Here is a 27,964-nt window from a genome sequence, read left to right as displayed (position 1 = left end):
AAACCGCCTTTTTTTTCTTGCTTAATACACTACCACCCACAAGAATTCTAGACTCTGAGATTAAAACTTCAAACTTCAGTAAGCAGAATTCTGATGACCTAAGAGGAATAACAGGGCACCCTGCTTCAGGTAATGCTAGCAGCGTTAAAAATAATAACATCTATTTGTTGACCCCAAAGCAAGAAGATAATTAATGAAATATTTTCCATAGGACCCATTCTCTGATCAGCTTATCTGCTAAAGAAACATAATTATGGTTGGCCTCCACTTCCCTACTATGGCTTAAACAATTAACTTCTCAGCTCCATTTTAGAAAGAACATGTTCTGTCATGCCCTCAGCTAACAGACTACATACATCATGAGTAGTCTTTTTAACTTTCCCATTGGTTTGGGAATTCATTTGGAGCTTTCTGCACAAAGACACCTGCACCCGTCTCCATCCTTGTCTACACACCTCGGCACAATTCTAGATTTCTGGCATGGGCAACTAAAATATATACAAGTAAGTGATAAATAGCACAGACCCATTAAGGAAAGTATTTCTTCAAGAGATGCTGAAATGTTCCAACAAATTAAAAAAAATCAAAGCTTACAGGGGCGCCTCGGTGGCTCAGTCGGTTAAGCGTCTGACTTTGGCTCAGGTCACGATCTCACGGTTCGTGGGTTCGAGTTCCACATCAGGCTCTGTGTTGACAGCTCAGAGCCTGGAGCCTGCTTCAGATTCTGTGTCTCCCTCTCTCTCTCTGCCCCTCCCCAGCTCACTCTCTGTCTCTCTCAAAAAATAAATAAAAACATTAAAAAAAATTTTTTAAAGCAAAGCCTGTGAATGCAGCAAGAAAGGGGGAGGTGATTCTCTTATTTTAGCATAAAGCAACTTAACATAATTCCAAATCTGTTGGTAAAATACAGTATTAATAAGGCCAGAAGAAGTTTGTAAGCAGACTGGTAACATAAAAGTAAATTAAAGAGTCCTATCTAGTATGAAGACACAAGAGCCAACAGGCTGTCAAAAATAATATGCGCAAAGCTCTGGAAAACATTTGGTAATGGGGTTATTTACAAAAAAGAATTAATATAAAATCTCAGGAAGCTGAAGACAACTTTTACTGAAAAATTCTAAATCAAACTTCTAGGGGTTTTACATGAAAATCAGATCAAATATGTAAAGGAGTTCTCCACATATCACAACAAAAGTATCCACGTTTTATTTTCAAGATTAAGCAGTGAAACAGTGTCCCGAGTCCGTGGTCTTTAAGGTAAAGCACGTGCTGCCAAAAGGTGCGTGAGACCATCTACTGGGGCGGGAAGGAAACAGTACAACTTGCAGTCAAGATTTACCGTTTAGACCATCCTTAATTCCTATTTTTGTGTACACCTCAGAACGTACATGTGCCTTTCCTACAGCGGCATACAACTCCACTTATACACGTATGATTTCGCAGTAGGAAATACGGTGTTTAAAACTTTTACTGATCAAGGTGTGCTCGAAAAGGCTGCAGACTGCTTTTCTGAAATGGCAATGAGTGCTTCTAGCGCTTAAATTCCCCAGAAACATACAAAACTGCCTTTAGAAATTCAGAATCCTATCACCTGTTCTGAGACCAGGATGAAACAAAGTTATGAGGCTACAACTCACACAACAGGTTTGAATGGGACTGGAGTGATGTTACCAATAGCCTGCAGTTACAGCCACAGAATCCCACACCTCTTTATTTATTTACTTTCCCCTCCACGTCTGAGTCGCACAGGATGGAGAAAACTAGAAATTGTGCCCGGTGATTAGATTCAACAGTCATGCCTGTTTTGATCTCTCATACAGTATGCAAATCATCGAAGAATTCTTCCAGTTTAAAAAAAAAAAAAAATCCAGGACCCTTTTTCATTATATACACATATACACATGCATACATGTATGTGTGTGTATACAGGTATATATATGTGTGTGTGTATACACACACACATGGGCTCATGGGCTTAGTTTCCCCATCAAAATCTGAAGAAAAAAAAAACCTCTGCTTATATAGCTTACATTGACTTTTTTTGAGGGTTTCTGGATTATTCCATCATGTACGTATTTTTAAAAATCAATGGAAGTCTCTACCTTTGTTAAAACACACAAAATATGCCATGAGGAATGTAACCTCACAAAGGCACTGACAAACGATTAAAAAAAAGATTACTGAAGCTAGCCATGTGATTTTAATTTTGTGTTTTAAGAAATCAGCATATGAACAAGGAAGAAAATTATTTTAGAAATTATGTGAAAATCCACCCTAGGATGGAATAAATGCGGTGCTTTGCTGGCTCAGTGTGTGGCTTTGAGCCAACTGTGTTCATCCCTTCTCAGCTCTAAGGTAGTAGCTTAAAATCAGCCACAGGGGAAATAATTTAATCATGGGAATCAGCAAATACTACAATTGAAGGATTGTTTTTTCCCCTTCAGAAAGCCTGGTTGTTAAACATTTCCCAGCATACAAATGAGTAGATACGGGCCAGAGCAGATGAAAAGCTAAGATAACCACAGATGTCTCAAAAGCTCATTCAACTTGCTCCCTTATCTTCACTTAGGCTACTTTTGCCCACCAGCGAACGTCCTGGCAAAGTGACTTGTGATGGATACCAGCTAGATACCGAACAGAAGTCTCCCCAGTGAATATGGATCTTAAGTGGTATGTCACCTTTGGATGCTAAGAACACTGGATGCTCAAAAAAACATGAAGCTGAGAGTTTTCCAGGAAGGAGGTAGTTTACTAACAGAATGGTCTGCCTCATACACTTGAGCTGAGGTTGTAAACTTTCATTTGAAAAAGGAAATACACACACACACACACACACACACACACACACACACACACACGCACACACTTCTCCACGTCAGTTGATCTCAAAGAGAAAGCAGATCATCAATCTCCTGAGGCCCACACCTCTCGGAGGCTTCCGGGGTAGGTTTATAGACAAGAGGCCTCACAAACACTGGTTCCCAGGAAGCTGCTTTGACTGAGTTTTAATGGTGCCCTTGGTTCCCAGGCACCCCTGTGCTGACACAGTTAGTCATCAAAGATATTGTCTATGAAAACAACCAATGGCTTTTCTCCTTTAATTCAAAAAGATAAAATACTTTTGTGCTTTCAAAATTTAAAATATCTAGTTAAATCGAGCCATCAATACTTAGATTTAATGTACAAAATATTCATAAACCTAATAAAACTATCCCAAAGTGCTGCTGAGGTCTGATTCCAAAGAAGCATGCCCACGAAGCGACTCCGTGTGGGAGAGAAGTCCACCGTCCGCTCCCCATCACTACCAAACATTGCCTCCAGAACTGTCGCGCACCTCAGGAGCACACCTTTCAGCCCATAGCCACTGGCGAACCAGTGAACGGGTCCCCAAGACGACAGATGTGAAGACGGCTCCCTGAATGTTGTCCCTCCCTGACTACTAACTAACATGCATGTCTCACACTGTAGCTTCTCCACACTGTATAGAAACATATTTAAAGTGAATATTCTACATGTGGAAGATGCTGGTTCCTATCAGTGTCATTTGGAGCCCTCAAAACCTTACTCCCTCATTCCATTTGGTTTGGGACTCCATTACAGAACTACTTCTAGGGTTAAAAGATGAGGTTCCTAACGGGCAGTGTTGTAGTGCTGGTCGTGGCATATAATCTAATCCTAGGCTTTAAAAGCCAAGTTTTCCCAAAGATTCCACTGTGATGTTGGTTATCAATTCAGCTTGGACTATCCACAAATCTGTCTACACCTGGGGCTGAGTACCATATGATAATATTTTATAAATGTGGTAATGTAGAGATGAAGGCCTACGTTTTTCGCTACTACTGTGAACAATCCAATCCCTGTACATGAGCATTTCCAAACAAATTCTGCTGCTCTCTAATAAAAAAACTTTTTTTCAAAGACATAACATCTTTACCTCACTATAGATTTGGAGGCTTCGCTTTGCTTTTCATCTTCCTAATTACATCTTTAAAACAATCACAACCCCTAACAACCTGAAATTTAAAAGATAAAATATGCAGTGAACAGAAAAGAAAAAGTATCTTCTAACTGGGAAAGAAAGCCCCACATGTGGTTTCAAGTTATTCAACTGAATGTTTTACTCAGAGATGCCTCGAGATTTCACAACCCAGGTTCATCCTAAAAGCCATCACTTACCATCCTGTACATATCACGGGTGTGTAATTATACCACCAGCGAGCAGACATTTCTGTGCTAGAGATGGGGTCCCCTCTTCTCACCGGTTGTTGCAAAACGTGGTCGTAAACCCCACGTTTAAAAATCTTCCTATGCTGAAACAGACCAGGCTCCATGCTGTTCATAGGTTCAGACAAGATCACACACACGGCTAAGAGACCCACCCCGATACAGGTAATAAGATGCCTTGCCGTGGACTGCTTACACGTGTTATAGTTCAGAGCAAAACAGAATCTCCCCAACAGTACTGCTCTAATCTTACTTGGTGTGAACAGGAAGGAATCCTTTTCCTTCACTGCTGATACATAGCTCACTTTTAGTTTTTCAACAGAACACACTTAGTCCTAAAGATATGGCCAACTGCATTTAACATTTCTTCAACTAATATACTCAAAGCATAAATGTTTTCCTGGCCAAAGGGTCCCGATAAGGCAGAAGGAATAACTTTGTTCTTAACTGCTCCTACAAAGCATAGCTAACTGCTAAACCCCACCAAAAATTTCTTTAAACACAAAGCTCAAAATATTCAGGAGGGAGGGAAGGAGGTAGGGAGGTAGGGAGGAAAGGAAGTAAGGAAGGAGGGAGGGAGGGAGGGAGGGAAGGAAGAGGAGGAGTTAGGGAGGGAGAGGGCAAGGGGGAGGGAGGTGGAGTTTGGACTCCAATTAAGGCATTTTTATATACAGTCCAACTTGAGTCATAGTCAAAGGGAATCTTAGAAAGGCATTTCAATGGGGAATGGCAAAAATCACAATAGTCTATTATCAGCATTGTAGAACTATTAATCGCTCACTTCAAATGTAATCACGTCGAATGTCTTTCTGTTTCTTTACTCCTTGGTTCTCTCATTCCACAAGTGCATAGGTTATGTTTTCTGTAGATCTGGGGAAAATGGGCCAGGGGTGGGTGGTCCATCCAGGCCAGACACAGTGAACGGTCCATGACTGTTCAGTACAGAAGGAAACTGAGAAAGAAAATAAAAACACATTATCATCCTATTACTCAACCCCAACTTTCATTTTCTGTCCCTGCTACATTCCCTGAAGCAGAAAATGAAAGCCACCTGCAGTGGCTCACAGGACAAAGGTAGTAACCGTTTATCATGGAAGAACATGATGTCACAGCAGAAACTTTAAAGAAAAAAAACTGTTCGTCCTACATGATACATATTACAGTCTCCAGCCTACCTTGAAGGAAGGAACAAATCTATGAGGCCTTCCCTTATAGCCAAAGGTATACAGGTTTACATTTAACTTCATATGAAAGTTTTAAAAAGTTCAGTAAATGACAACATGCACGACAGAGTACAATTCAATCATAAAACAAATTGCAGACTGTCAAAAAGAGGTCCGGAAAGAGATGCCCATCTATGAACTCTACAACTGGTGTAAATAGAGGTATTCATCCTAGAAGAGCCTTCCCCATCATGTATTCTAAGACCAGTTCTATAGGGAGAGTCCGGGCTGAAGCCACATGAGCACTGTAGCTTTGCCTGAGGTCTCTGATCACTCCCTCACTCAATTATCTGTGAGAGGCAAAGAAAAACATAAAAATAAAATATGAAAAATTCTCAACGCTTTCTAGTCAATAACTTAGAATGTTTTACAAAATAAAAAAATGCAGAAGTAGGAAGATTTTTAATTTTCTTTTTTCCTTACCATTTCATTTCCAGGGGCGCCTGGGTGGCGCAGTCGGTTAAGCGTCCGACTTCAGCCAGGTCACGATCTCACGGTCCGTGAGTTCGAGCCCCGCGTCGGGCTCTGGGCTGACAGCTCAGAGCCTGGAGCCCGTTTCCGATTCTGTGTCTCCCTCTCTCTCTGCCCCTCCCCCGTTCATGCTCTGTCTCTCTCTGTCCCAAAAATAAATAAACGTTGAAAAAAAAAAAAATTAAAAAAAAAAAAGTCTAGGTGCCTGAGGCAAAATGATGGTTAAAAGCTGTAAGACCCTTCCTATGATCTTGGCTAAGGGATAACACAATATCTATTTTTTTTAAAGATTTTTTTAATGTTTTATTTATTTTTGAGACAGAGAGAGACAGAGCATGAGCAGGGGAAGGGCAGAGAGAGAGGGAGACACAGAATCCAAAGCCGGCTCTAGGCTCTGAGCTGTCAGCACAGGCCTGACACGGGGCTCGAACTCATGAACCGCGAGATCATGCCCTGAGCCGAAGTCAGACACTGAACTGACTGAGCCACCCAGGCGCCCCACAACATCCATTTTTTAAAATATGTATTTAAAATGTTGATAAATATCAATTCTAAATGAATGAGAAATGGGCGTATTTGATAAACTATACTCAAAATTTTTCTCTTTTAAAAAGCCTCAAGTAAAAAAAAAAAAAAAAGCCTCAGGTAAAAGAGAAAAGCTACGTGCAGATCCTCCTGCAAATTCACACACACACACACACACACACACACACACACGTGTATATTTTCTTCTTTAAAAAAAAAAAAAGAGAGAGAGAGATTTCTAGCATTTAAAATGACAAGGAGGGGCGCCTGGGTCGCTCAGTTGCTTAAGTACTGACTTCAGCTCAAGTCATGATCTCACGGTTTGTGGGTTCGAGCCCCACGTCAGGCTCTGTGAATGCTTGCTCAGAGCCTGGAGCCTGCTTCAGATTCTGTGTCTCCTTCTCTCTCTGCCCCTCCCCCTCTTGTGCTCCGTCTCACTCTGTCTCTCAAAAATAAATAAATGTAAAAAAATAAATTTTTTTTTAATGACAAGGAAAGGAAATCGGGCAGGTTCAAAATCTACAGTACCGAACAATCCCTGGTCTAACTCAAACGTACGTCACAGTGAACAATGGAAAGGAGACGTTGGCTCTATTTGTCGGAGCTGTTCGCTGGCTAGAAAATCAACACTTGGAAGGCATGTTTGTTAAACACAAGTTTTATAATGATGAAACCAAAGGGTGAAGACACTGCCTTTTGGCCCCACTCTTCATGGACCAGGCCCCAAGTGCAAGAGACAGACCTGTGGGTGTTTTACCTGGAAGAGTGTGTTAGCACCTTGCAGCCTGGCTGGACTCAGGGGAGCAACAGGGCTGAGAGTGCTCCAGAAGTGGATACTGGAGAGCAGGGGGCTCGGCGTCAGTAAGATGGGCGTCTGCAACACACAAAACAGCAACGGTCACTGAGGACTGTTTCAACCTTATAATAATACACCAGCAGCCCTGAACGCAAATATTGTCCTAGTCTCTGCCCCAAATCTCTCCAAAATTTTATCATGAGGGAAAGCTCAGAAATTATTTTTACTTGCTAAGAAAGGTCAAAATGTCTTCTCACCTGTCTTTTGTAGGGTCTTTCCCAAATACAGAAACCAATCTGGTCAAGCAGGGAGAAGTAACAGGTAACTAAGTCACAAACACGGTTCCCCTTAGTAACGGGCAGTCTGGGAGTCATGGATTTAAGGTTACGGGAGAGGTGACTGGAGACAAGCAAGTGAAGAAATGGCTAATGTAACTGTGCACACTTGCTACTCAACATCACACCAGTTGTTCTCACGTTTCTCAGAATTTATTGTTTTCCAGCTTTTGAGGTTATCACTGTTACTTTATAAGATAGCAACCTGTTCTATAAGACCAAAAAAAAAAGAGAGAGAGAGAGAGAGAGAGAGAGTAGTTGCTTTAGGAGGAAGTTGGAAAATATTCATCTACTTGCAGAGACCATGAATCCTTCACAACACGACTCCAAACCTTTCACTGCAGCGATCCTGACTGGGTGAGGAACAGGGTGACTTTCACAGGGTCACAGCTAACTTTTCTAAGACAAACCTAAATAGCAGCAGGAGAACCTGATGTTATAAATTCGGGATTTGTTTAAAAAGGTGAGTCGGTGGCGCTAAAAAGAAGGGGTCAGTTACCTGGGAGAACAGCGCTGGTGTGAGAGAAGCCGTGGGGAGAGACGGGCTCAATATTCCCAGCGGGCTCGGGTCGCTGCCCGTGATCACGAGGATGGGTGCCAGCTCTAACCCTTTGGGTTTCTTGGATCTCGAGGAATTCCTTGTTTTGTCCTTTTCCAGCAAAGCTGAATCCTGGTCTTTAGGCTCCAGCGACAAGTTCTCCGGAAGTTCCATGGGCTGAGAAGCCACCGAGTCGATGTCTGTGTCAAGGTCAGGGTTAGGGCTCAGCGGCGGCGAAGGCGTCCCAGGAGGCTCCTGCACAGGAGGCGGCGCGGACGCACCAGGTGGGGTGGCAAACGCGGTCGTTACACTGCAGGCGGAGGTCGGGGCTTCCAGGGAAGGCAGTTTGGGGGAAGCCAAAGTCTCCAACGCTTGGAGAGTTTCTTCTGAGGATGGAGAAAGGCTTGGGCCGGCCGACAGCACGGCGGCCACGGGTTCAACTGGTAGCTTCTTGGAAGGCGTTGTTACGAATTTGATGACGGACGGTGTTGGCTCCTGAGGAGGTTTCTTCTCTGCCAACTTCTCGGCTGGGTTCTCGAGCTTGATCGGTTTGAAAAGCCTCTTGTTGGAGGAGTTCAAAGAGTTGAGGGTAAAGGAGGAGTACAAGCCGGAGTGTATGTAGTCGTTGCGGCTGGAGGTCCTGGCGCCAGGCTGAGGCGGCCTCTCCCTGCCCCCGCTCTCCGCATCTCTGCAGCTGCTGGTGACTTCGCCGCAGCCTCCGGCTTCCCCGTCCCCCTCAATCCTGCCCACCGTCATTGGGTCCATTTTCAAGATCTCTGGGTAAGAGACAAACTTGTACACAAACTTCTGACCATTCACTTTTTTAATGATATTCTGTAGATAAACAAAATAAGCATTCTTACACTTTCTCATAAACTTACCTCCCACAGCTCACGAAAAAGCTGACCTAATAACAGACTCTATTTGGCAAGTAGTTTACCGAAGAGCTTCAAAACCATCTATGTTTATCTAGCCACACCAAAGGCAGTTCCTACCACCGTGGAGCCCAAGTTGAGTGTTTAAGTGTCTCATTAACAACTGAACCAGTATGTTACGTAAAAGGGAGATTTCAATTGCTTAACACTCTCAACCAAATATAGGCATTAAGTCAAAAATCACTGAACTGCAACCTCAAATAGTTCCAAAGGTACAAGCCATACGCATCCTGAGGAAGCAAAAAGGAACAGAACGTTACTTCTGCTGAAGTTTCCACTTCGTTCTGAAGTTCCAGTTGTTTCTTAGACAGACAGAAAAACTGGTTAAGATCAAGCTCTTCAGAGCGAAACAAATTAAGATCTCAGCTTCTCATTCCAGTTCTATCCATTTTGAGCCACTTATTGTACCTCAGTGCCCAAGAACGTATTCAAAATAAGAAATTAAACTAAAAATAAATGTTAACTAAGAAACCAAATCTGTGCACTAACAGCTCTTCTTTAAGGTATTTGTGTTCCCTGGGTTAAATTAAAAAGTAAAAAGTAAATAAAGCTAAAACACAAGCATATGTGTGACAATTTTTAAGTCATGATATACACAAGAATGTTTCTTTTAGCCTTGAAATCTCCTATTTTCTGCTCCTTATTCCAACCCTGTGCTCATTTTTCCTTTAAAGATGACTGCAATTAGGAACAAAATATGTATGAGGAGTGGAACTCTGCAGAAATAGAGCTGGCACACTTACACATTTCATCCCAATTCCACACTGCTGAAGTTATCAAATAAACTGGATCAAAATAATCCAAGGCAGTCTGTGATCGTTTTGCAACGTACACAAACATCGAATCGTTATGTTGCACACCTCAAGCGAATATAATGCTGTAGGTCAATTATGCCTCGATTTAAAAGAATTTGAAATTAACCAGGACATGAGTAGTTTCATAACCTCAACAGAAGAGAGGAACAGGTCTTATTCTGAGGTGGATGCGTATTACCTTTACATAATAGTATCGGAGGGCTCGGCTGAGTTTGTCGTAATTCATGTTAGGCTTGTTCTTACGAATCCCCCAGAGACGAGCCACCTCTTCTGCCTGCAAAAGCTTGAACTCCCCATCATTAGACGTCCAGCTGATCATGTGCTTGTTCTGAGGCTCCTGTAGGAGCTGAAGGAGGAACTGCCACAGGGTGATAGCACTGTCCATAGCAGTGAGCTGAAAAGAGGCAGACAGGGAAGACATGCGATGGTATTAACAGCCACCATTCCCATAACACCCTATGCCAGGCGCTGTGCTCTAAATGTATTACTTCATAGCATTCCCCCAATAATCCTACAAGACAGATACTACTGCGGCCTCGTTTTACATTTGAAACCACTGATTCAGAAAGAGTTAAGTCACTCCTTGTCCGAGGCTGCACAGGTAATTGGTGGAGCCGATGTTTAAACCCAGGCAATCTGGATCTAGAGACCAAACTCGGAAGCATGCCACACTGCTTAAGAAAAGTCTTGCTGGGAGATAAAGTGAGTTCTTTAAGTCCCGGGAGTGGTCTTGGATGACGGCCAGTCACCAGAGGACCACTGCCACTACGTTTTAACTGAAAATCTCCTCCTATCCTCCGAGACCACCCTTTCAGCATCTATACAAATCAACCCAGTTGGTTTATCTGCCAGGATGTGTGTGTGGCGTGTGTGTGTGTGCCATAGTGGCCCAAAGATATAGGGAATAATCTACCTGTGCTCCATTGGCCTTTCTCCTCCAAACAGTTTCTGTTCTCATAAATTAATTTACATTTAAATTGGCAGCACTGAAAATTCAACAAAATGCTCCCTGATTTATTTGACAAGTTCTGTCACCATTCTGCCCAGAGCTTCCAACTGCATAAATTACTTTTTTTTTTTTTTAAGTAGGCTCTACGCCCAACGAGGGGCTTGAACTCATAGCCCTGATATCAAGAGTCGCATGCTGTACCAACTGAGTCTGCCAGGCACCACCACACATCCTCTTTCATTTGATTAGTAGCCTTTATGTGATTCTCAAGACATGAAATGAAAAATCTTTCAACATCTCAGGTTTCAGGATTTCCCTGTTTCGGCCAGAGTTTCTCAGCTTTGGCTCTACTGTTTGGGCCAGATAATTCTTTGTTCCTGGAGGCTGTCCTGTGCACTAGGACAGTGAGTTTAACTCACTAGATGCCAGTAGCACCTCCTGACCGGTTGTGACAATCAAACATGTCTCCGGCCATTGCCAGATGTTCTCCCGGGAGACAAAATCGTCCCAGTGGATACCACTGGTTTAGGCAACAGAGCCGCAAGGAAATGTCCTCACAGAGTTATTTTCTTCGCAGAACTTCAAGATTCCCATTAGGAAGAATTCTTTATGGCAGAAACTGCCATCCCAAGAAGCACCGTATATATATAGCACATCCTAAGAAGCCTGTAACTGAACTATCCATGCACAAGAAAACAAAAACAAAAACCCTTCCTTTCTTTATCTAGGAATGACATCTCAATGGACCAAAATAAGACTTGAAAACAAATTAAATCAATTCCATTAAAATACTACAAAAATAGGTAATTTGGTTGACATCAAAATGTAAAACTTTTGAGCTGCAAACAATATTGTCAGGTGAAAAGACAATCCTCAGAATGGGAGAATATATTTTCAAATAAGAGACTTGTGTCAGAAATATATAAAGAATTCTTACAATGAAAAAAAAAAAAGAAGTAAAGGAAGGTGCAAAGACATTTCTTCAAAGAAGACACACAAACTAGGGCACCTGGGTGGCTCAGTCGATTAAAGCACCGACTTTGACTCAGGTCACGATGTCGCAGTTAAAGAGTTCCAGCGTGCGTCTGGCTCTGTGCTGACAGCTCAGAGCCTGGAGTCTGCTTCAGATTCGGTGTCTCCCTTTCTCTCTGCCCCTCCCGCACTTGTGCTCTGTCTCTGTCACTCTCAAAACTGAGCATTTTTAAAAAAGCGTACAAAGAATAATTAATTTTTTAAAAAAGACAAATTGAGGGGCGCCTGGGTGGCGCAGTCGGTTAAGCGTCCGACTTCAGCCAGGTCACGATCTCGCGGTCTGTGAGTTCGAGCCCCGCGTCGGGCTCTGGGCTGATGGCTCAGAGCCTGGAGCCTGTTTCCGATTCTGTGTCTCCCTCTCTCTCTGCCCCTCCCCCGTTCATGCTCTGTCTCTCTCTGTCCCAAAAATAAATAAACGTTGAAAAAAAAAAAAATTAAAAAAAAAAAAAGACAAATTGACAATAAGCTCATGAAAAGATCCTCAGCATTAGTTATTAGGGAACTGAAAATCAAAACCACATAAGATACCACGCCACACCTACTAGGATGGCTATAATCAATAAGACAGACAATAACAAGTATTGGCTAGGATGTGTCGAGAGTGAAACCCTCATGCATTGCTGGCAAGAATGTAAAACGGGATAGCCACTTTGGAAAACTGTGATACTTCCTCAAAATGCTAAACAGAAATACGATCCAGCTATTCGGCTCCTAGGTACATACCCAAGCGAACCGAAAATACATGTCCAACAGACACACTTGCACAGGAATGGTCACAGCAGCATCATTCTAGAATACCCAAAAAGTAGAAACAACTCAAATGTCCATCAACAATGATGAATGGACAAGCAAAATGTGGTGTGACTACTGGAATATTATTCAGCCGTAAAAAACAGACTTTAGGGGCGCCTGGGTGGCTCAGTCGGTTAAGCGGCCGACTTCAGCTCAGGTCACGATCTCGTGGTCCGTGAGTTCGAGCCCTGCGTTGGGCTCTGGGCTGATGGCTCAGAGCCTGGAGCCTGCTTCCAATTCTGTGTCTCCCTCTCTCTCTGCCCCTCCCCTGTTCATGCTCTGTCTCTCTCTGTCTCAAAAATAAATAAACGTTAAAAAAAAAAACAAAAAAAAACAGACTTTAGTACTGGTACATGCTACAACATGGACAAACCTTGAAAACATCGTGTTAAGTGAAAGACACCGGCCACAAAGGCCACATATTTTATTTCGATTTATATGAAATGTTCAGAATAGGCAAATGTATCAGACTCAATGTAGATCCCAGGTTGCCAGGAGCTGGGTGGAGAGAAGAATGGGGAGTGACTGCTTATGGGATGATATAAATAAAAGACTGCAATGGTGGTTACACAACTCCTTGAATACACTAAAACTACTGTCTTGTACAACTTAAGTAGATGAATTTTATCTCAAAGATGTTAAAAACACTACAAACATTACAAAAGCACAGGCCTCAGAAGCCTAATTCTAACAATGTGTATGTAACTCACAAAGGATAGGGTCCTTAAGGGTCAACTATTTCCTCTCCCAAAAAAGGCAGGAGAAACCGAAGTGGAAGATTTCTGGGTTTCCGTAACTTTTCTGAGACACTCAAAAATGTCTTCCAATAATCCTCACTCGTCCCTTTGAAGCCGGCTGTGCAGATATGGTCATCCAAAAGCAGAGGTGGGAAAATAATAAAGAACAGAAAGCAGGAGATGTCCCCAGTCACACAGTTAATGGAGAAGCTGAGGCCATGAGTCCAAGTCTTCCATCAGAGTCACACTCTGTTCACCAGGGAAACCACTCCCTGGATGCATAACAGCATTCCTGCCAGCAGCTGGGTATAAAGAAGTATTACATATTAGATACTAAGTGACAATAGCCTAGAACTATGAAGTGCAACTTTAATATTAAGTAACCATGTCCACTAATCTCTGCCATGGCCTCACTTAAACTGAGTTGAAAAGGTAGTTTTAGGGGCACCTGGCTGCTTAGTCAGTTAAGTGTCCAATTCTTGATCTCAGCTCAGGTCATGATCTCACAGTTCATGGGTTTAGGCCCATGAATTGTCAGGCTCCACACTGACAGTGTGGAGCCTGCTTGGGATTCTCTCTCTCCCTCTCTCTCTCCCTCTCTCTCTCTCAAAATAAATAAACTTTAAAAAATAAAAATTAGGGGCGCCTGGGTGGCTCAGTTAAGCGTCCGACTTTGGCTCAGGTCATGATCTCACGGTTCATGAGTTCAAGCCCTGCATCAGACTCGACGCTGACAGCTCAGAGCCTGGAGCCTGCTTTGGATTCTGTGTCTCCCTCTCTCTGTCCCTCCTTCACTGATGCGTGCTCTCTCTCTCTCTCAAAAATAAACATTAAAAATAAATAATAATAATAATAAAATTTTTAAAAAGTGGTTTTATATTATGATCCATCAAGTATGGGGGGGGTATCATTCCTCTCAATTTACCAGAGATAATGATGCCTGTTTACGGCTTTTAATTACATATGTTTAACACCTAAATGATTTTTTTTTCAGTCTAAACCTGTTCAAAGTACTTTCTAATAAATTTTTAGCTTAACCAAAGAACTGTCTCCACATTTCCAGACATCATCTTCATATCAATAATGCTTATGGGGTTGGGATGTGGGCATGTGTGTGTGTGTGTGTGTGTGTGTGTGTGTGTGAGAGAGAGAGAGAGAGAGAGAGAGAGAGAGAGAGAGAGAGGAAGAGAGAACACCAGTGGGAGGGGAAAGGGAAAGGGGAGTAGGGGAGAGAGGGAAGGGAAAAAGAGAACTGAATCTCAAAACAATCACAAATTTGGTACCTCTAATTCCGTTTGTTTTTGGAAAAATTCCCAAACGAAATCCGAGAATATTAATACCTATCACATAGACAATGCATGGATCCTACAGGTTAATAGCGGCTAAGATACGCACACAAAGACACACATAACCATCCACATCTCCACCACGAGCACACAGGTGCCGTCCTGAGCGGAGGGGAGGCTCCCGAAAGTACGGAGGCTCCCAAAAGGGTTCGGGGTACACCTTCCAACTCCCATCTTCCCAAGCTGGTTACTAGGGGGCCAGGGCACGGACAGAGTCAAGTGCTGGTGGGCGCTACTTCAGGCCGAACTTAGCTGCCCTGGGAAACGCTGAGGCTTCTTTAGGGCTCAGCAGCGCCTCCGGGAGAGGAGGTTGTTGAGAATCAAAGAAAAAGGGCCTTGTGGTTTTGGAATGAAGTACTGGAAAAGAATTGTCTTTTCCCCAAAACTAACAAAGATATAAAATGGACATCTCCAGTGGGTACCTTAAAGGGATGTTTTCTTCATTCAATTTTAAAAACAGGTTATACTCTTTGAAAAGTTGGTGAACCTCTGGGTATACAGTCAGGTTGAGCCTCTTCATTTTAGTCCCTAAACGTGTGCTACTGATATGAAATTCAATGATTTCCTCAGCCATAAAAGAGAACGAAAAGGGGAAAAAAATCCAGAAGACAATTAAAAACGTGAAACGAAAAAACAAAAAATACAAATACTTTTATTCTAGCTACTTATCAATAAAAACCTTTACTTTCCTTCACAGGAAAACCCACGTTTTCTAAAATGGCAATTTTAAAAGAGTTCTTCAGAAGTCTGATGAGGGAAAGAAATACGTGTTGCAAATCAAAGAACTGATTTTTGAGGAGTTAATGTTGAAAACATAATTGATTCTACCTTGACACTTGAAAGGTAGCTCTATCCCTATGCTAAGCTGAAAGAAGGTATGTTGACATAACCTATTAGGGAAAGGAAGTCTCCAGTAAATGAAACTTTTTCCACCCTAAACATGTTTATAATACACATAGTCCAGTTGCTGCGGTGACCCACAGCCCGACTATTTTTCAGAAACAGCGGCCAAACCCCAAATAATAAATGTCTCCAAATTCAGCGTGCTGCTTAAATAAAGCAAAACCAAATTATGAAATGTATCAAGACTTGTTTTGAATCAAAATCATCATCGTTGAAAAATAATCAGGAGTCTCTTAACTGTACCCTATATTAAAACAATAGTAAAAGCATAGCTACATTGTGGTAAAACTCGAAGGGCAGTATTTCCCTAAGAACATAATGAATTTCACTCATGCAGGGAGAAAGGAATTCCTGACGGGGAAGGGGTGGTGAAGGGGTGGGAAACTGAATCACAGCTACATGTTAACGAAAACACCGCTGACAGTCCTAAATATTAAAGCACCGAGTCTTCCACGTAGCGGGGTGGTGGCTGGGAGACGGCAAAGAGATGAAATTGTCGAGATAAGGAGTAAGACTCCAGAGTCTTCAGGTGAATGCCCTAAACTTCAAACAGCAACATCCGGGGGAAAAGTCAACTGTGTATCCTTTGACTAGTTCAGTCAACAATACCCCTGATTTCCTGCCGAGGCCACTTAATAGCCCGCCCCCCCAAAGGCGTTTCCAATTGACCCTCCCAGGAACCTAGAAACGACCAGCCTCGCCGCAGCTGTACATTAAGCGGAAAGTAAAGGGGGCAGGGGGCTCGCGGGAGAGAAGTAGAAAAAGAAATGAAACTTGACACCGGATGAATAGCGAACTTGGGGAGAGGCAGAGACTCGGGTGACCGTGTGCCCCGAAGCAGATCAAAGTCCGGGGAAGAGCCGCAAACTCACGCGGCCTCGGTAAGCACTGAATTACTGTACTTTCATTTTCCAACTTCCTGTCACCACAAAGAGTCAGAATTCGCCCCCCCCCTCCCCGAGGCAAAAAGCCACTGCCACCCGGCGCCCCAGGGACCTCGCGGGACTAAATAAGGGGCGAAGCAGGGGACGGGACGCGCCGAAGTCCACCTGCGCGCCGCGGGGCAGCGGGCGGGGCAGGCCCCAGGGGAGCGCGTGCCCGCCCGCCCCCGCCGCCACGCTCACTTCCTGTTGTGCCGCCTGCCCCCCGGGCCCCGGCCTCCGCCCCCGCTCCCCGCGGCTGGGGGGCGGCGGCCGCGAGCACCCGACGGGGCGCGGGATGGACGGGGGCGCGCGGGGCCGGCCGCTCACCGAGGCCGCGCGCGGGGCTCCCTCCGGGTTTCCGCCTCGAGCGCGATGCTTCTCTCCGCCCGCCGCCTCCTCACGCTGGGAGTTCGAGGACGGCGCGGCGGCCGCGGCGACCCCCGCGGCGGAGCCGGAGAAGGCGGCGGCGGCCCAGCCGAGCCCGCCGGGTGCCCGCAGCCGCCCGCATCGCCCGCCGCCGCCGCGCCCGCCGGGGCTCCTCGCGCCCCGCCCTCCCCGCCCCCGCACGCGGCGGTGGCGGCGGCGGCAGCGGCGCGGGTCGTGGGGCCGCTACCCGCCGGGCGCGCGCTCGGGGCGTTCCTCGCCGGGGCCCGGCCTGCCAGTCTCTCCGCGGCCGCCGCCACTCTCAAACCCCCCGGCTGCGTCCGGGCCCCTCCCAGGCGCCGTAGCCGCCGCGCGTCACTTCCGGGGGCGGGAAGGGTGGGGCGGCTGTGGGAGTAGGGCTGAGAACTGCGGCAGTCCAGAGCCCCGCGTCCGGGGGTCCGGGAGTCCGGGGGTCCCGGGAAGCGGGTGTGCGCGTGGGCGCAGTGAAGGTGCCCCCTGGAGCTCCGCACTCGCCGCTCTCCGCCGGACTGAGTGGCTACTAACAGCTTGCTGAAGCGCCCGATAGAGTCCGCAGCACCAAAGCTGCCATTTGTGCCGGGGGGGGGGGGGGGGGGACACCGGGGGGGGGGGGGGACACCTCGGACGGCCTGGGGCCTCACCGCATCTCCCGCGCCCGATAGTGGAGGTGGCGCTCGCCGGGACCACCTTTGTTGTTGCTAAGCTGAAGCGTGAGGGCTTCTCTCTCCCGGGCCACTTGTCCTGCCTTGCCCCTGGCTAGATGGACGGGGGAGTTGGTGCCGCTGCAGCTTGTTCATCCAAGTACCTGCTCCCAGGACGCTAAGAACACCCCCGGTGAATATTATGTCAGCACTGTGGCTCGCTAGCTCGGGGACTGACAAATGGAGTCAGACCTGGAATCCAGTCGTGGCCTTGTCCCTCACTAACTCCCAGATCTTACTTAGTAACTTTAACCTCCCCAAAGCTTCATCATTTGTAAAATGGAGAGAACCCAGTCTCAGAGTTGTGATGATTAAAGCAGATAAGGTGCATAAGTCACCTAGCAGAGTTTCTACCACATAGGTTCAAGTAAATAGACTTCCTAAGGAATCAAGCCACACTTGGTATTAGCGACTAGTTGAGTAATTTAGCAGCAGCAGAAGAGATGTGCAGTCTGTAAGCTGGACTGCTGAACCCTTGAAGAAATCGCTTGCATATTCTTTTTAACAAGAAGCCAACTAGGCCGATGTCTGAGTTACTTGGTCATATAGTAGCTGTAAGACCTGCAGTGAGTTACTTAACCTCTCTGAACCTCAGTTCCTCATGTTAAATGAAGATGATAATGTGCAGCGTTGCTGAAAAGATCAAATGAGATAAAGACTATAATGTGCTTCATGCATTTCCTGGCACATAGTAGACACCCAGTAAACGATGATATCATTTACTTTTGCCTCCACCTCACCCCCCCAATTGAATTCAATTGAATTCAATTGAATCAATAAAATTAATTGAACTCACAGAGTAAAATATGATCCTATAATCCCTGTGTAGGCTTTTGGAAGAGAATTGGCACTTCATTTGATTTCCAACCTCCTGCCCTAGTACAGAGTAATTGTAACACGGAGGCATTCCTGTAAGACCGGCGCTACCAAAAGATGTTAGCTTTCTAAAAATAATTTCGCCAGAGGATGTAAACATATTTTCATTAAGAGGAAACCTGCAATAACTGAAAAACACCAGCACTCTTGGCCTCTGATATAAAAAATTTTCCTTACAGCAGTTTCCATTTTAGAAACCGAGAGGAAAAAATAAGAATTATTAAGGTAGGCTATTTAAGATACACTCTTGGAAACATTTGTTTATAGAAAGATTTCATTCTAAACCTTGTCTCAAGAACAGTTAAGGCTAGTGGAACTCTTCTACAGACTAGCCTGTTCTCCCCAAGCTACAGTAAACATCTGATTCAGCCCCAGGGTCTATTGTATCACAACCCCTTTAACACTGAGCTGATAGTATTGTCAATTGCAGTGTATTTTTGGAAGAGATCCTACTTTGGGAGTTCTTAAATTAGTCCTAGCAAGTCTGCTTTTAAATTGGCTTTTTTTTTTTTTTTAAATAGTACATGTTGACAGCAGAGAAACTAGAAGATAAGTCAGATTTCAGATTAGTGAACTTTGGGGGGGAGGGTATTGTGCCTGCTTTTCCCACTCAAGATTCTATAAATACAGAATCTCTCTCCATGGTTCCTCACACAACAGATGGTTGTTTTTGCAAACTCCATGGTGGTTATGTTGCTTTTTTGTTACTTTGGTCACTTTCTCACTCAATAGGTAGATTTCCAATTGTAGCCTTGGCTACTCAGGGCTATGCCAATTAAATTTGCAGATTTTCTTTAAACACTTAATATGTGTTTTTCTGCTTGAACTGCCCTAAAATTGTGTTTTTTAAGCAATCGAGTTATCCCAGCCCTGCCAGCCCTGCTCCCCTAATTTAATTACATTTCCTATCCCAAGAACACCTAGTTCTTACGATTATTTCTTCTGAAAGCAACTTCCCTTTCCCTCTCTTCGTTTTCACTGCTTCATCATTACCCCAAATTAGTGTCCCTTTTTCCTAGAGGAATATTTCATGGACTCTGACTGAGCAAGCATGGAACCATCCGATTGCCTGTTCTGTCTTCCCCAGCGATGTCTTGTAGCACATGAAATAAACAAGAGAGAACTTTAGGTCAGAGGAAGCGTCAACACCCCCAGATAGGGTCAGATGTGAAGTATGGCTGACACGAAAGAATAAAAATCTGGGATTTCTGGGTTCTAGCTTTTCAAACTCCCTAAACTCCAGACTTGATCTTCTTGAGAAAATCCTTATGACTGATCCCTTCTGGGCCTCACTTTCAACATCTTTAAAAAATAAAAGATATTCATACCTTTCAGCTTGTAGTCTGTGGTGGATGGAGGAAAAGAAGAAGACAGTCGATCGAACTATGCTTTCAGTACTTGTTGAATGACCCTATAGTTATGACATTTGTAGGACTTGAAATGGTAAGGTTATCACTGAAAACAGAATGCAGGCTAACTGGATACTGAATATGGCAGCATTTGCCAACCCCACTACCTGCCAAGGCCCTAAAATTCACCAAAGACAACCAGTAACATGCTGGTTAGAAGTATCTTTACACTAAGACTATTTTTCTGGGCAAAGAAGTTCCATCCCCAACAGTAAGACTTATAATCAGAGGCTGATTCAAGTTCCAGAGAAAAACCCACGAAAAGGTCCTTGAATAAGGTATTTGTAGCCTCTGAACTATGAGGGAAGCTCATGGAAAAATCTTTCAGCCCTAGCTGTAATCTTCACCCAACTCCCTGTTTTCCCAGAGAGGACATGACAAGACATGACTTATTGCAGTTATGTGCCTGGGGCGTAGTACCTGCCTAACACATTTCATGACCTATCCCAAACACACCTCGAAAATAACTGCATATTCTTTTCTTCATTGGAATCTACACCCAGCCTACTTCTTTCCTCCTCCACTAAGGTTTTTTTTTAACTTAAAACAATTTTATTGGTCTTTGAAACAGGTACTTTCTCTTAGCTGTGAAAATTGATACAGAATATGTACTAGAGAAAAAGAACAGAACCCATCACCTCTCTCCTAATTGCCCTTTGCAAAAGAGGCAACTTGATTGACAAAAGTTCATGAAATCCACCTTGTGGGTAACCATATAAGATTCTGTGTGGTTTGACTAACTCATTGTAGGATACGTACTTCTCTGAATTCTAAGCCAGAAGTTTTGCTTCCTCTCTTGTGTGTTTTATGGCAACTGACTTGAAGATTTTTTTCACTTAAAATTAATTCAGATATGACCACCGAAAGGTTTTGTTCATTTTTTAGGAATTGTCGGTCGTGGACCAGCGACACTGGCACCCTCAGAGACCATTATTACTATCCACGATTTCCATAGATTTTAGAGTCCCCCCGCCCCCTGCATCGTCTCTTTTGATCCTATTGACATAGGCAAAGAATTCAGCTAAGGATCCAGAGATGCTGGGGAAGGAAAAGTCAGGCTGGGGTAAGTGCAGCTTTTACAGCGGTGTGCTTTGTGGTGAGGAGGGAGAGGGAGGGAAATTACCACCTCCCACCGCATTCAGGAACGTTTCCTGAAAGAGGTGGGGTTTGAAAGACTTGGTGCTAATTCAAAAATGTGTAATGCCAGCTTTTTTCCGCCTTACTTTATTTATCCAGCTGCGAAACAAAATTAGTTTTGCCGTGCTAAAGAACGCATAGGTGGTGAGTTGGATACCCACTTCAGAAGTGGGACACAGCCACCGGCTTCCCTCCTTCAGACTCTCAAGGAAGAAAATTTGAATTCTGTCTAGGCTCACCCCATAAAATTGGGAAATTGTTGGTCTACAGGGCTTAATCCCCCCTCCTTCTTTCTCTCAGATTCTCCCTGCTTCTCAGAAAATGCAGCTGTGATGCATGTAACCGATTACGTCTAGAAATCAGACTCCAATGACAGAGCCCGGAAGTGGAGGGAGAACAGGGGCTCTCCTGTGATGGAAAAGAATCCGACGACAAGGTCTCATGGAGCAAAGAGAATTCTGGTTAGGTTTTGTTTGGAATTCTATCCCTGCCCTGTGTGTGTATACCTTATCTGTGTTCTTTTGCTTCCTCCCCACCCCCAACCCCAGCCCTCTCCCTCGGCCTTATTTTTCTTTCCCTGTCTACTTTTCCTTTCCCTTAATATTTTTAAAGCTTATTTATTCACTTATTTTGGTAATCTCTACACCCAATGTGGGGTCAAAGTAAGGAACCCAAGGTCAAGAGTCACATGCCCTTCCAACCTAGCCAGCCCGGCACCCCTTTCCCTTTTTACCTCTCTGCCTTAACCCTGCCACTGGCAGCCTTGAGAATTTATTAGCCATGAAAAGTGGTCCTTAGGCCTGAGAAGATTTCGTATCCATAAATATATCTTTGGGAGCACAGGGCTGGCTCAGTTGGTAGGGCATGTGACTCTTGATCTCAGGGTTGTGAGTTCAAGCTTCACGTTGAGGGCAGAGTTTACATAGCAAAGAAAGAAAAAGAGAGAGAGGGAGGGAGGGAGGGAGAAAGAGAGAAAGAAAGAAAGAAAGAAAGAAAGAAAGAAAGAAAGAAAGAAAGAAAAAGGAAGAAAGGAAGAAAAGAGAGGGAGGAAGGAAGGAAGGAAGGAAGGAAGGAAGGAAGGAAGGAAGAATTAAGCAATGCTTTATAAAATATATATGTAATTTTTAAGCATTAACTGTGTGCCGAGCACTGCACCGGACACAGGAGATGCAAAGATGACCGAGACCAGTCTCTTTCTTTAGAAGTTTCTAAAAGAGGAGGGGCTACAACCCATTGTGACACAGGAGGGGGTGTTAGTTAAATAGGGGTGAAGACTGTGCTGGGGGAAGGGAGGAAGGTCAGAGGCTCCTGGCGTCCTGGGAGGGGGGTACTTGGAGGAAGCGGGAGAGGGTTTGGAGGGCAACGTTCTGTTTGGGATGCTCTGCCTGTTCCCCTGCCCAGCTGGGCTCATGGGGCCGGCTCCTACGTTAGGTCTCAGCTCAGCTCCGATGTCACCTGCTCTAGGGTGTGTGACCTCCACTGTCTTCTGTGGCGGCCAGCGCTGACCCTGCTTGTGGCCTTCACCACGCTCACCTTAAGTTTCTCCTCTGTTCCACCCTTCAGACCGAGTCCTCCAGAGGAGAGCCTAGATCTCAGTCACCTTTCCAGTCCGGGACGCGGTGGCGCAGGCCCTCTGCCAGGTGCTGCTCAGTAAGTACTAATGGGGCGACTAGATCAGCGGGGCAAAGGGGGACCCGGGCACAGCCCAGCGTTGCTGACGGGAGGTGCAGGTGCGCCAGACCCAAAGCTTGAGCCCGCCCCCCTCGCCTCCTCTGCTCGGTGCGGCCTCTCCCGGGTCCTGAGTTCTCACCTCTCCATCCTGCCGGTCAGCACGGTGGCTCTCGCCTGTCCTAAGAAAACTTCCCCTTCAACCATCAGCCTATCTTTTCCTCCCTTTCAGTATTAAACTTCAAAAAATAATGGTTTCTATTTGCGGCCCACACTTTCTCAGCTTCCACTCACTCTCCAATCTCCCGGATATGTCTGCTGTCCCCACCACTGACTCTTTGAGGCACCACCCCACCCACCGTCTCCCAGTCCTCCTCAGGCCCAGCTTAAGACATCCCCTCTTTAGGTAAACACTCTCTGACCTCCAAAGCAGGCTTAGGTGTCCCGTCTTGGTGCCTTCCAGGAGACGCTGGGCTCTCTTGGCCTCCATGATTCTCCCTCTAGCTCTCTAACCAGTTTTTGTCTCCTCTGTCTTTGGACTGTGGTCCCTCGACTCACGCCCCACGTGGGACCTCATTCTCTCCAAGGCTTTCTTCACCACCCAAAATGCTGAGGACCCCCAACCTTTATTTCTGACCCCAAATTCTCCCCTGACCTCTGGATCCCTGTCTCCCATTTCCTACAGGGTTTCTCCTTCTGAATATCCTCATAACCTTTCCATCTCAGAATATATGACTTGAGGGGTGCCTGGGTGGCTCAGTCAGTTAATCGTCCAACTTCGGCTCAGGTCATGATCTCGTGGTTTGTGGGTTGGAGCCCCGCATTGGGCTCTGTGCTGACAGCTCGGAGCCTGGAGCCTGCTTCGGATTCCGTGTCTCCCTCTCTCTCTGCCCCTCCCCTGCTCTCTCTCCCTCTCTCTCTCTCTCTTTCAAATACAACTAAGCATTAAAGTATACACATGTACGTGTATATATATATGTACATATATATGCATATGTACATATATATGCATATATATATATATATATATATATATATATATATATATACCTTGAACTCATTGCCTATACCTGCCACCTGAACCAAATCCTCCTTCCTTTTCCAACTGAAAGCGCCACCCGGACCGCTCAGGCACCCTAACCGTTCCTTCTTCCTCACCCTCCATACGCATTCCATGCATGGTCTGTTGTACCTCCTCTCTAGAATATCTCACATCCATCCCCTCCCCAGGGCTCTCAGTGTCTCTTGCCAGGACTACGGCAAGCCTTCTGCTTTCTCTCCCGGCTTCCAGGCATGTCAGCCCACGTCCACACTGCCACGAGGGAACCTTCTGGAACACACACTTGACTGCGACACTCATCTGTTTCAGAGTGTCCAACAATTGATTTCCCTGCTGCTTCCAAGGTAAAGTCCAAACTCGAACCTGACAGACCTGTGATGGGCAAGGTTTAAAGGCCACGTCACCCTTCCGGTGATCATCACTAATCACTGTTTTGATCAGTGACCCTTTCCATTCCGATCCCTTTTCAGCCTAATCCAGCCTCACGAACTACAGGCCCTCGAACACGTCCAACACCACCAGGACTCCAGCCTTTTGTCAATACTGCTCTCTCAGCCTGGACCGTCCCCTCCACTCCACACAGTTCCCTGAAAGCGAACAGTGTGGCTGTCATCTTCGCACAACCCGTGTGTCCCAGCCTTGTGCCTGGCACATAATAGGGACTTAGTAACTTTTGAATAAAGAGCTCCCAAGTTTTAAAAAAAATTTTTTTTTTTTTAATATTTACTTATTTTGAAAACGAGAGAGTGAGATGATCCCAAGCAGGCTCCTCACTGTCAGCGCAGAGCCCAACGCAGGGCTCGAACTCACGAACCAGGAGGTCATAACCTGAGTCAAGATCAAGAGATTAACCAGCTGAGCCGCCCAGGCGCCCCAGAACTCCCAGTTCTTAGTGTCACTTCTTCACTGCTTCTCCCGGCCCCAGTGAGATGTGATTGTTGCTTCCGGGCTTCATTCATTTAACAGATTTCGTGAGTTCCTGCTATGTTTCAGGCACTGTGCTAATGGGGGGGGGGGGGAGGGAGATACGAGAAAGTTCAGTCTAGGTTAATAGACTGTCAAGTAAATAATTATAGGGGCGCCTGGGTGGCGCAGTCAGTTAAGCGTCCGACTTCAGCCAGGTCACGATCTCGCGGTCCGTGAGTTCGAGCCCCGCGTCGGGCTCTGGGCTGACGGCTCAGAGCCTGGAGCCTGTTTCCGATTCTGTGTCTCCCTCTCTCTCTGCCCCTCCCCCGTTCATGCTCTGTCTCTCTCTGTCCCAAAAATAAATAAACGTTGAAAAAAAAAATTTTTTTTTAAAAATAATTATAACACCGAGGGTAGGTACCGTGATGAGTCCTCTGTCACGCACCTTTGCTGTAGAGAAACTAATACGAAAAGCCAAACCATGGCCATGCTCGTTGGGGAGCATGGTGTCTGGGCAGCGGGAAGGCGTTGGATGAATCAAACGTTCTGTGACATCTTGGTCCATTCAGGCTATTCTAACAAGGTACCACAACCTGCGTAGCTTCCAAACCACAGAAATGTATTTCTCACAGTTTTGAAGGCTGGGAAGCCCAAGAGGAAGGCATCAATGTGGTGGAATTCTGGTGACAGCCTGCTTCTTGGTTCACAGCTGTCAGCCTCTCTCTCTGTGCCCTCACGTGGTGGAAGGGCTGAGGAAACTCTGTGGGGTCTCTTATACAAGGGCACTGATCTCATTCAGGAAGGTGCCACACTCATGACCTAAGCACCTTCCAAAAGCTCTACTTCCCAACACCGTCATCTTGGGGCGCCCGTGTGGCTCAGTCAGTTAAGCATCCGACTTCTGCTTAGGTCATGATCTTGCCGTTCATGAGTTCGAGCCCTGCGCCGGGCTCTGTGCTGACAGTTCAGAGCCTGGAGCGGGCCTCAGATTCTGTGTCTCCCTCTGTCTCTTCCCCTCCCCTGCTCATGCTTGGTCTCTCTCTCTCAAAAATGAATAAAGATTTAAAGAAAAAACCCCCTAATGCCATGGTCTTTAGGGATTAAGATTTCAGCATATGAGTTGGGGAGGGGAGGGGCCGAGATTTGGACCATAGCACCTGATAACTAGATGTTGCAGCTGCACCAAGGGCTGTGCCTGCCACAGACGAGAGAGCCCCTTTTCTGAACAGCGTGGGGCCAGTCACTCCCAACACTGTCTTCACCTAGTCCCCTCTTTGTATTTCCTACCGACCACCTCCCTTCTACGGAGACATTCTCCTTAGCTGTCCTAAAACAGTCGCCTGGGTTCTAGCCAAAGTCTGCCACCCTCCCCTAGTTCTGTATCAAACAGGAGAGGAGGAAAAGCGTACCCCTGTTTCTAGCCTATATAAGCTTCTTTCTCTTAGAGCCATTTGTGTCCTTGGGAGGCGGGCCTTAGTTTCTCTAGCCGAGCGGAGCGCTTCATACAGCACGGACCAACCTGTTGGGCGGGGTGAATGGTCACGTTCCTCCTCTTCGGACCCCACTATTTGTGGCAATCGGTCATTCTCCACAGCCCCGTATCAAAGAATCCCAGGGTTAGAGGTACTTAAGAAGAGCGCAGACCAACCATTCCTTGTGCATGAATCTCCTCCCTGACACGCACCAAGCACTTGTCCGGCCCGTGTTCCGGGACTTCCAGTGCAGAGAACGCCCGAGCCCCCGCAGCAGCCCAGTTACCCCTTGACTCTCGCAGTCTGTGTTCCCGGAGCCTTCCCCAGCCCTGCGCTCCGGAGAACACGGTACAACCCCATTCCTTCGTCTCCGGGTCAGCCCTTCCGACAGCTGCTGAAGACTGCTCCCCAGCCCCCTGAGGCTCTCTCCCGCGCTGAACACATCCTCCTTTCCTTCACCTTCCTCACACGATGGGGTTTCAAGTATCCTCACCGTCTTGCCCATTGCCCTTGCTCTAAATAGGATGGGCAGTTACTGTCGTGGCCAGACGGGCTTTCTCTTTGACCCAAAGAGAAAAATCCATCATAAGCTTCATACGAGCCAAAAAGCAAAAACAAAAAACAAGCCCCATTACACCTAAGGTTTGAAAATAGGCTGCTGGCTGCCTCACCGCTCCAGATACCCCGCCTCCCACTGCACCCACGGCACCCCCCAGCGTAACTAGGAAGGCAGAAGGCATGCACTAAAAATGTTCTTTTTTAAAAGATGTAAGCGCTACCGCTAGAGATCTGTATTTTCAGAAGTTTTCTGTGAGCTCACTGAAATGAAGGCGTGGGCCACCTCCACCATTCGTCCCCCCGCAGGGACAGTCTCAGCTTCCCAGCCTAGCAAAGCCGGCACTGCTCTGAGCCAGCTCTCGACAGAGTAATGAGGAGGTGAGGCCTGTGGCCCCCACCGTCCTCCCCGTCCCCTGTCTCCCATTGTCCTGAGTGCCCCCTTGCCTCCAAACCATGCCGTCTCCACAGGTCACTTCTGCACTTCTCTGAAATTCTCACTGGCCAAGGACCTCCAAGAGGGTAGGAACTATGTCTGTCTTCCCACCCTCTACCTCTGCTATCCCCCTTCGAAAATTTCTCCTCCGAAAACATACCCGAGTCACTTGTATTCTCTTATGGATGCGTGTCAGTACCTTATCTTCCCAGGGATATTTGTCTCTCTTTTTTTTTTTAATTTTTATTTATTTTGAGAGCATGAGCAGGGGAGGGGCAGAGAGAGAAGGGGAGAGAGAGAGAGAGAGAGAGAGAGAATCCCAAGCAGGCTCTGCACTGTCAGCATGGAGCCAGATGGGGGGCTCGAACTCATGAACTGTGAGATCATGACCTGAGCCAAAACCAAGAGTTGGATGCTTAGCCAGCTGAGCCACCCAGGCGCCCCAAGTCTTATTTCTAATTATGGTCTCCAGTTCAGGAGACTCCAAGCATCAGCTAAGTGAGCGTGGTTGGTAGAATGTGCAGCGGGAAGAACCTTCCTTCTTGGGCTCGCACGTAACATCTGTAAACTGAGGCAAGTGTTTGATTTCTAGCTCTGACATCGACGAGCCGCTGACTTGTCTGGTGTTAGTAAAACCTCCTTGTATTAGTCATGCTTCTCCCGCGAAACACAACCTATAGGATGCCCGTAGAGAGAACGATTTGTTACAAAGAACAGGCTCCCACGGCCGTGGAGATTGACGTGTCCCAAACTGTGCAGGTGGAGTTGGTGAGCTGCAGGCCCGAGAGAGCCAGTGGG

The 27,964-nt window shown here is 46.0% G+C and overlaps 1 protein-coding gene and 1 long non-coding RNA gene across 5 annotated transcripts; one reads left to right on the top strand and one right to left on the bottom strand.

The window, feature by feature from the left end:
- Positions 1-1,183: 1,183 nt before the first annotated feature.
- Positions 1,184-16,979, bottom strand: ELK4 (ETS transcription factor ELK4). 2 transcript variants are annotated; one of them, XM_047076617.1, is made up of 5 exons: positions 16,872-16,979; positions 10,041-10,256; positions 8,074-8,946; positions 7,201-7,317; positions 1,184-5,176 (listed from the first exon to the last, which is right to left on the bottom strand). In XM_047076617.1, exons 2-5 carry the CDS (start codon positions 10,245-10,247, stop codon positions 5,078-5,080), a joined length of 1,296 nt encoding a protein of 431 aa, XP_046932573.1. In that variant the 5' UTR covers positions 10,248-10,256; positions 16,872-16,979; the 3' UTR covers positions 1,184-5,077. The 2 variants fall into 2 exon arrangements, with proteins under 2 accessions (XP_046932573.1, XP_046932574.1); XM_047076618.1 differs by lacking the exon at positions 16,872-16,979 and adding an exon at positions 13,346-13,858.
- On the top strand, positions 16,302-24,558 carry LOC124509977 (uncharacterized). 3 transcript variants are annotated; one of them, XR_006961550.1, is made up of 6 exons: positions 16,302-16,502; positions 20,818-20,995; positions 21,370-21,530; positions 22,633-22,719; positions 24,029-24,141; positions 24,268-24,558. It is a non-coding gene; the product is annotated as an uncharacterized LOC124509977 (long non-coding RNA). The 3 variants fall into 3 exon arrangements; XR_006961551.1 differs by lacking the exon at positions 20,818-20,995; XR_006961549.1 differs by lacking the exon at positions 16,302-16,502 and having other exon boundaries at positions 17,658-20,995.
- Positions 24,559-27,964: the final 3,406 nt, after the last annotated feature.

This window comes from Lynx rufus, unplaced genomic scaffold, assembly GCF_022079265.1.
Source record: "Lynx rufus isolate CCGP_SWC_20201006 ecotype Redwood Valley unplaced genomic scaffold, mLynRuf1.p SCAF_15, whole genome shotgun sequence".
In the NCBI taxonomy this organism is placed as follows: domain Eukaryota; kingdom Metazoa; phylum Chordata; class Mammalia; order Carnivora; family Felidae; genus Lynx; species Lynx rufus.
The sequence above is the reverse complement of the archived record's forward strand: the minus strand, read 5'-3'. Positions and strand labels throughout refer to the sequence as shown.

Bases quoted from the DNA above. Each gene is read 5' to 3' on its own strand.
- ELK4 (XM_047076617.1), bottom strand. From the start codon at position 10,247: ATGGACAGTGCTATCACCCTGTGGCAGTTCCTCCTTCAGCTCCTACAG. The intron at 8,947-10,040 runs GTAATACGCATC...GTTTATCTACAG, and splicing joins TCCGATACTATTATGTAAAG to AATATCATTAAAAAAGTGAA. The intron at 5,177-7,200 runs GTAAAACACCCA...TTTCTTTCTCAG, and splicing joins GTGCTAACACACTCTTCCAG to TTTCCTTCTGTACTGAACAG.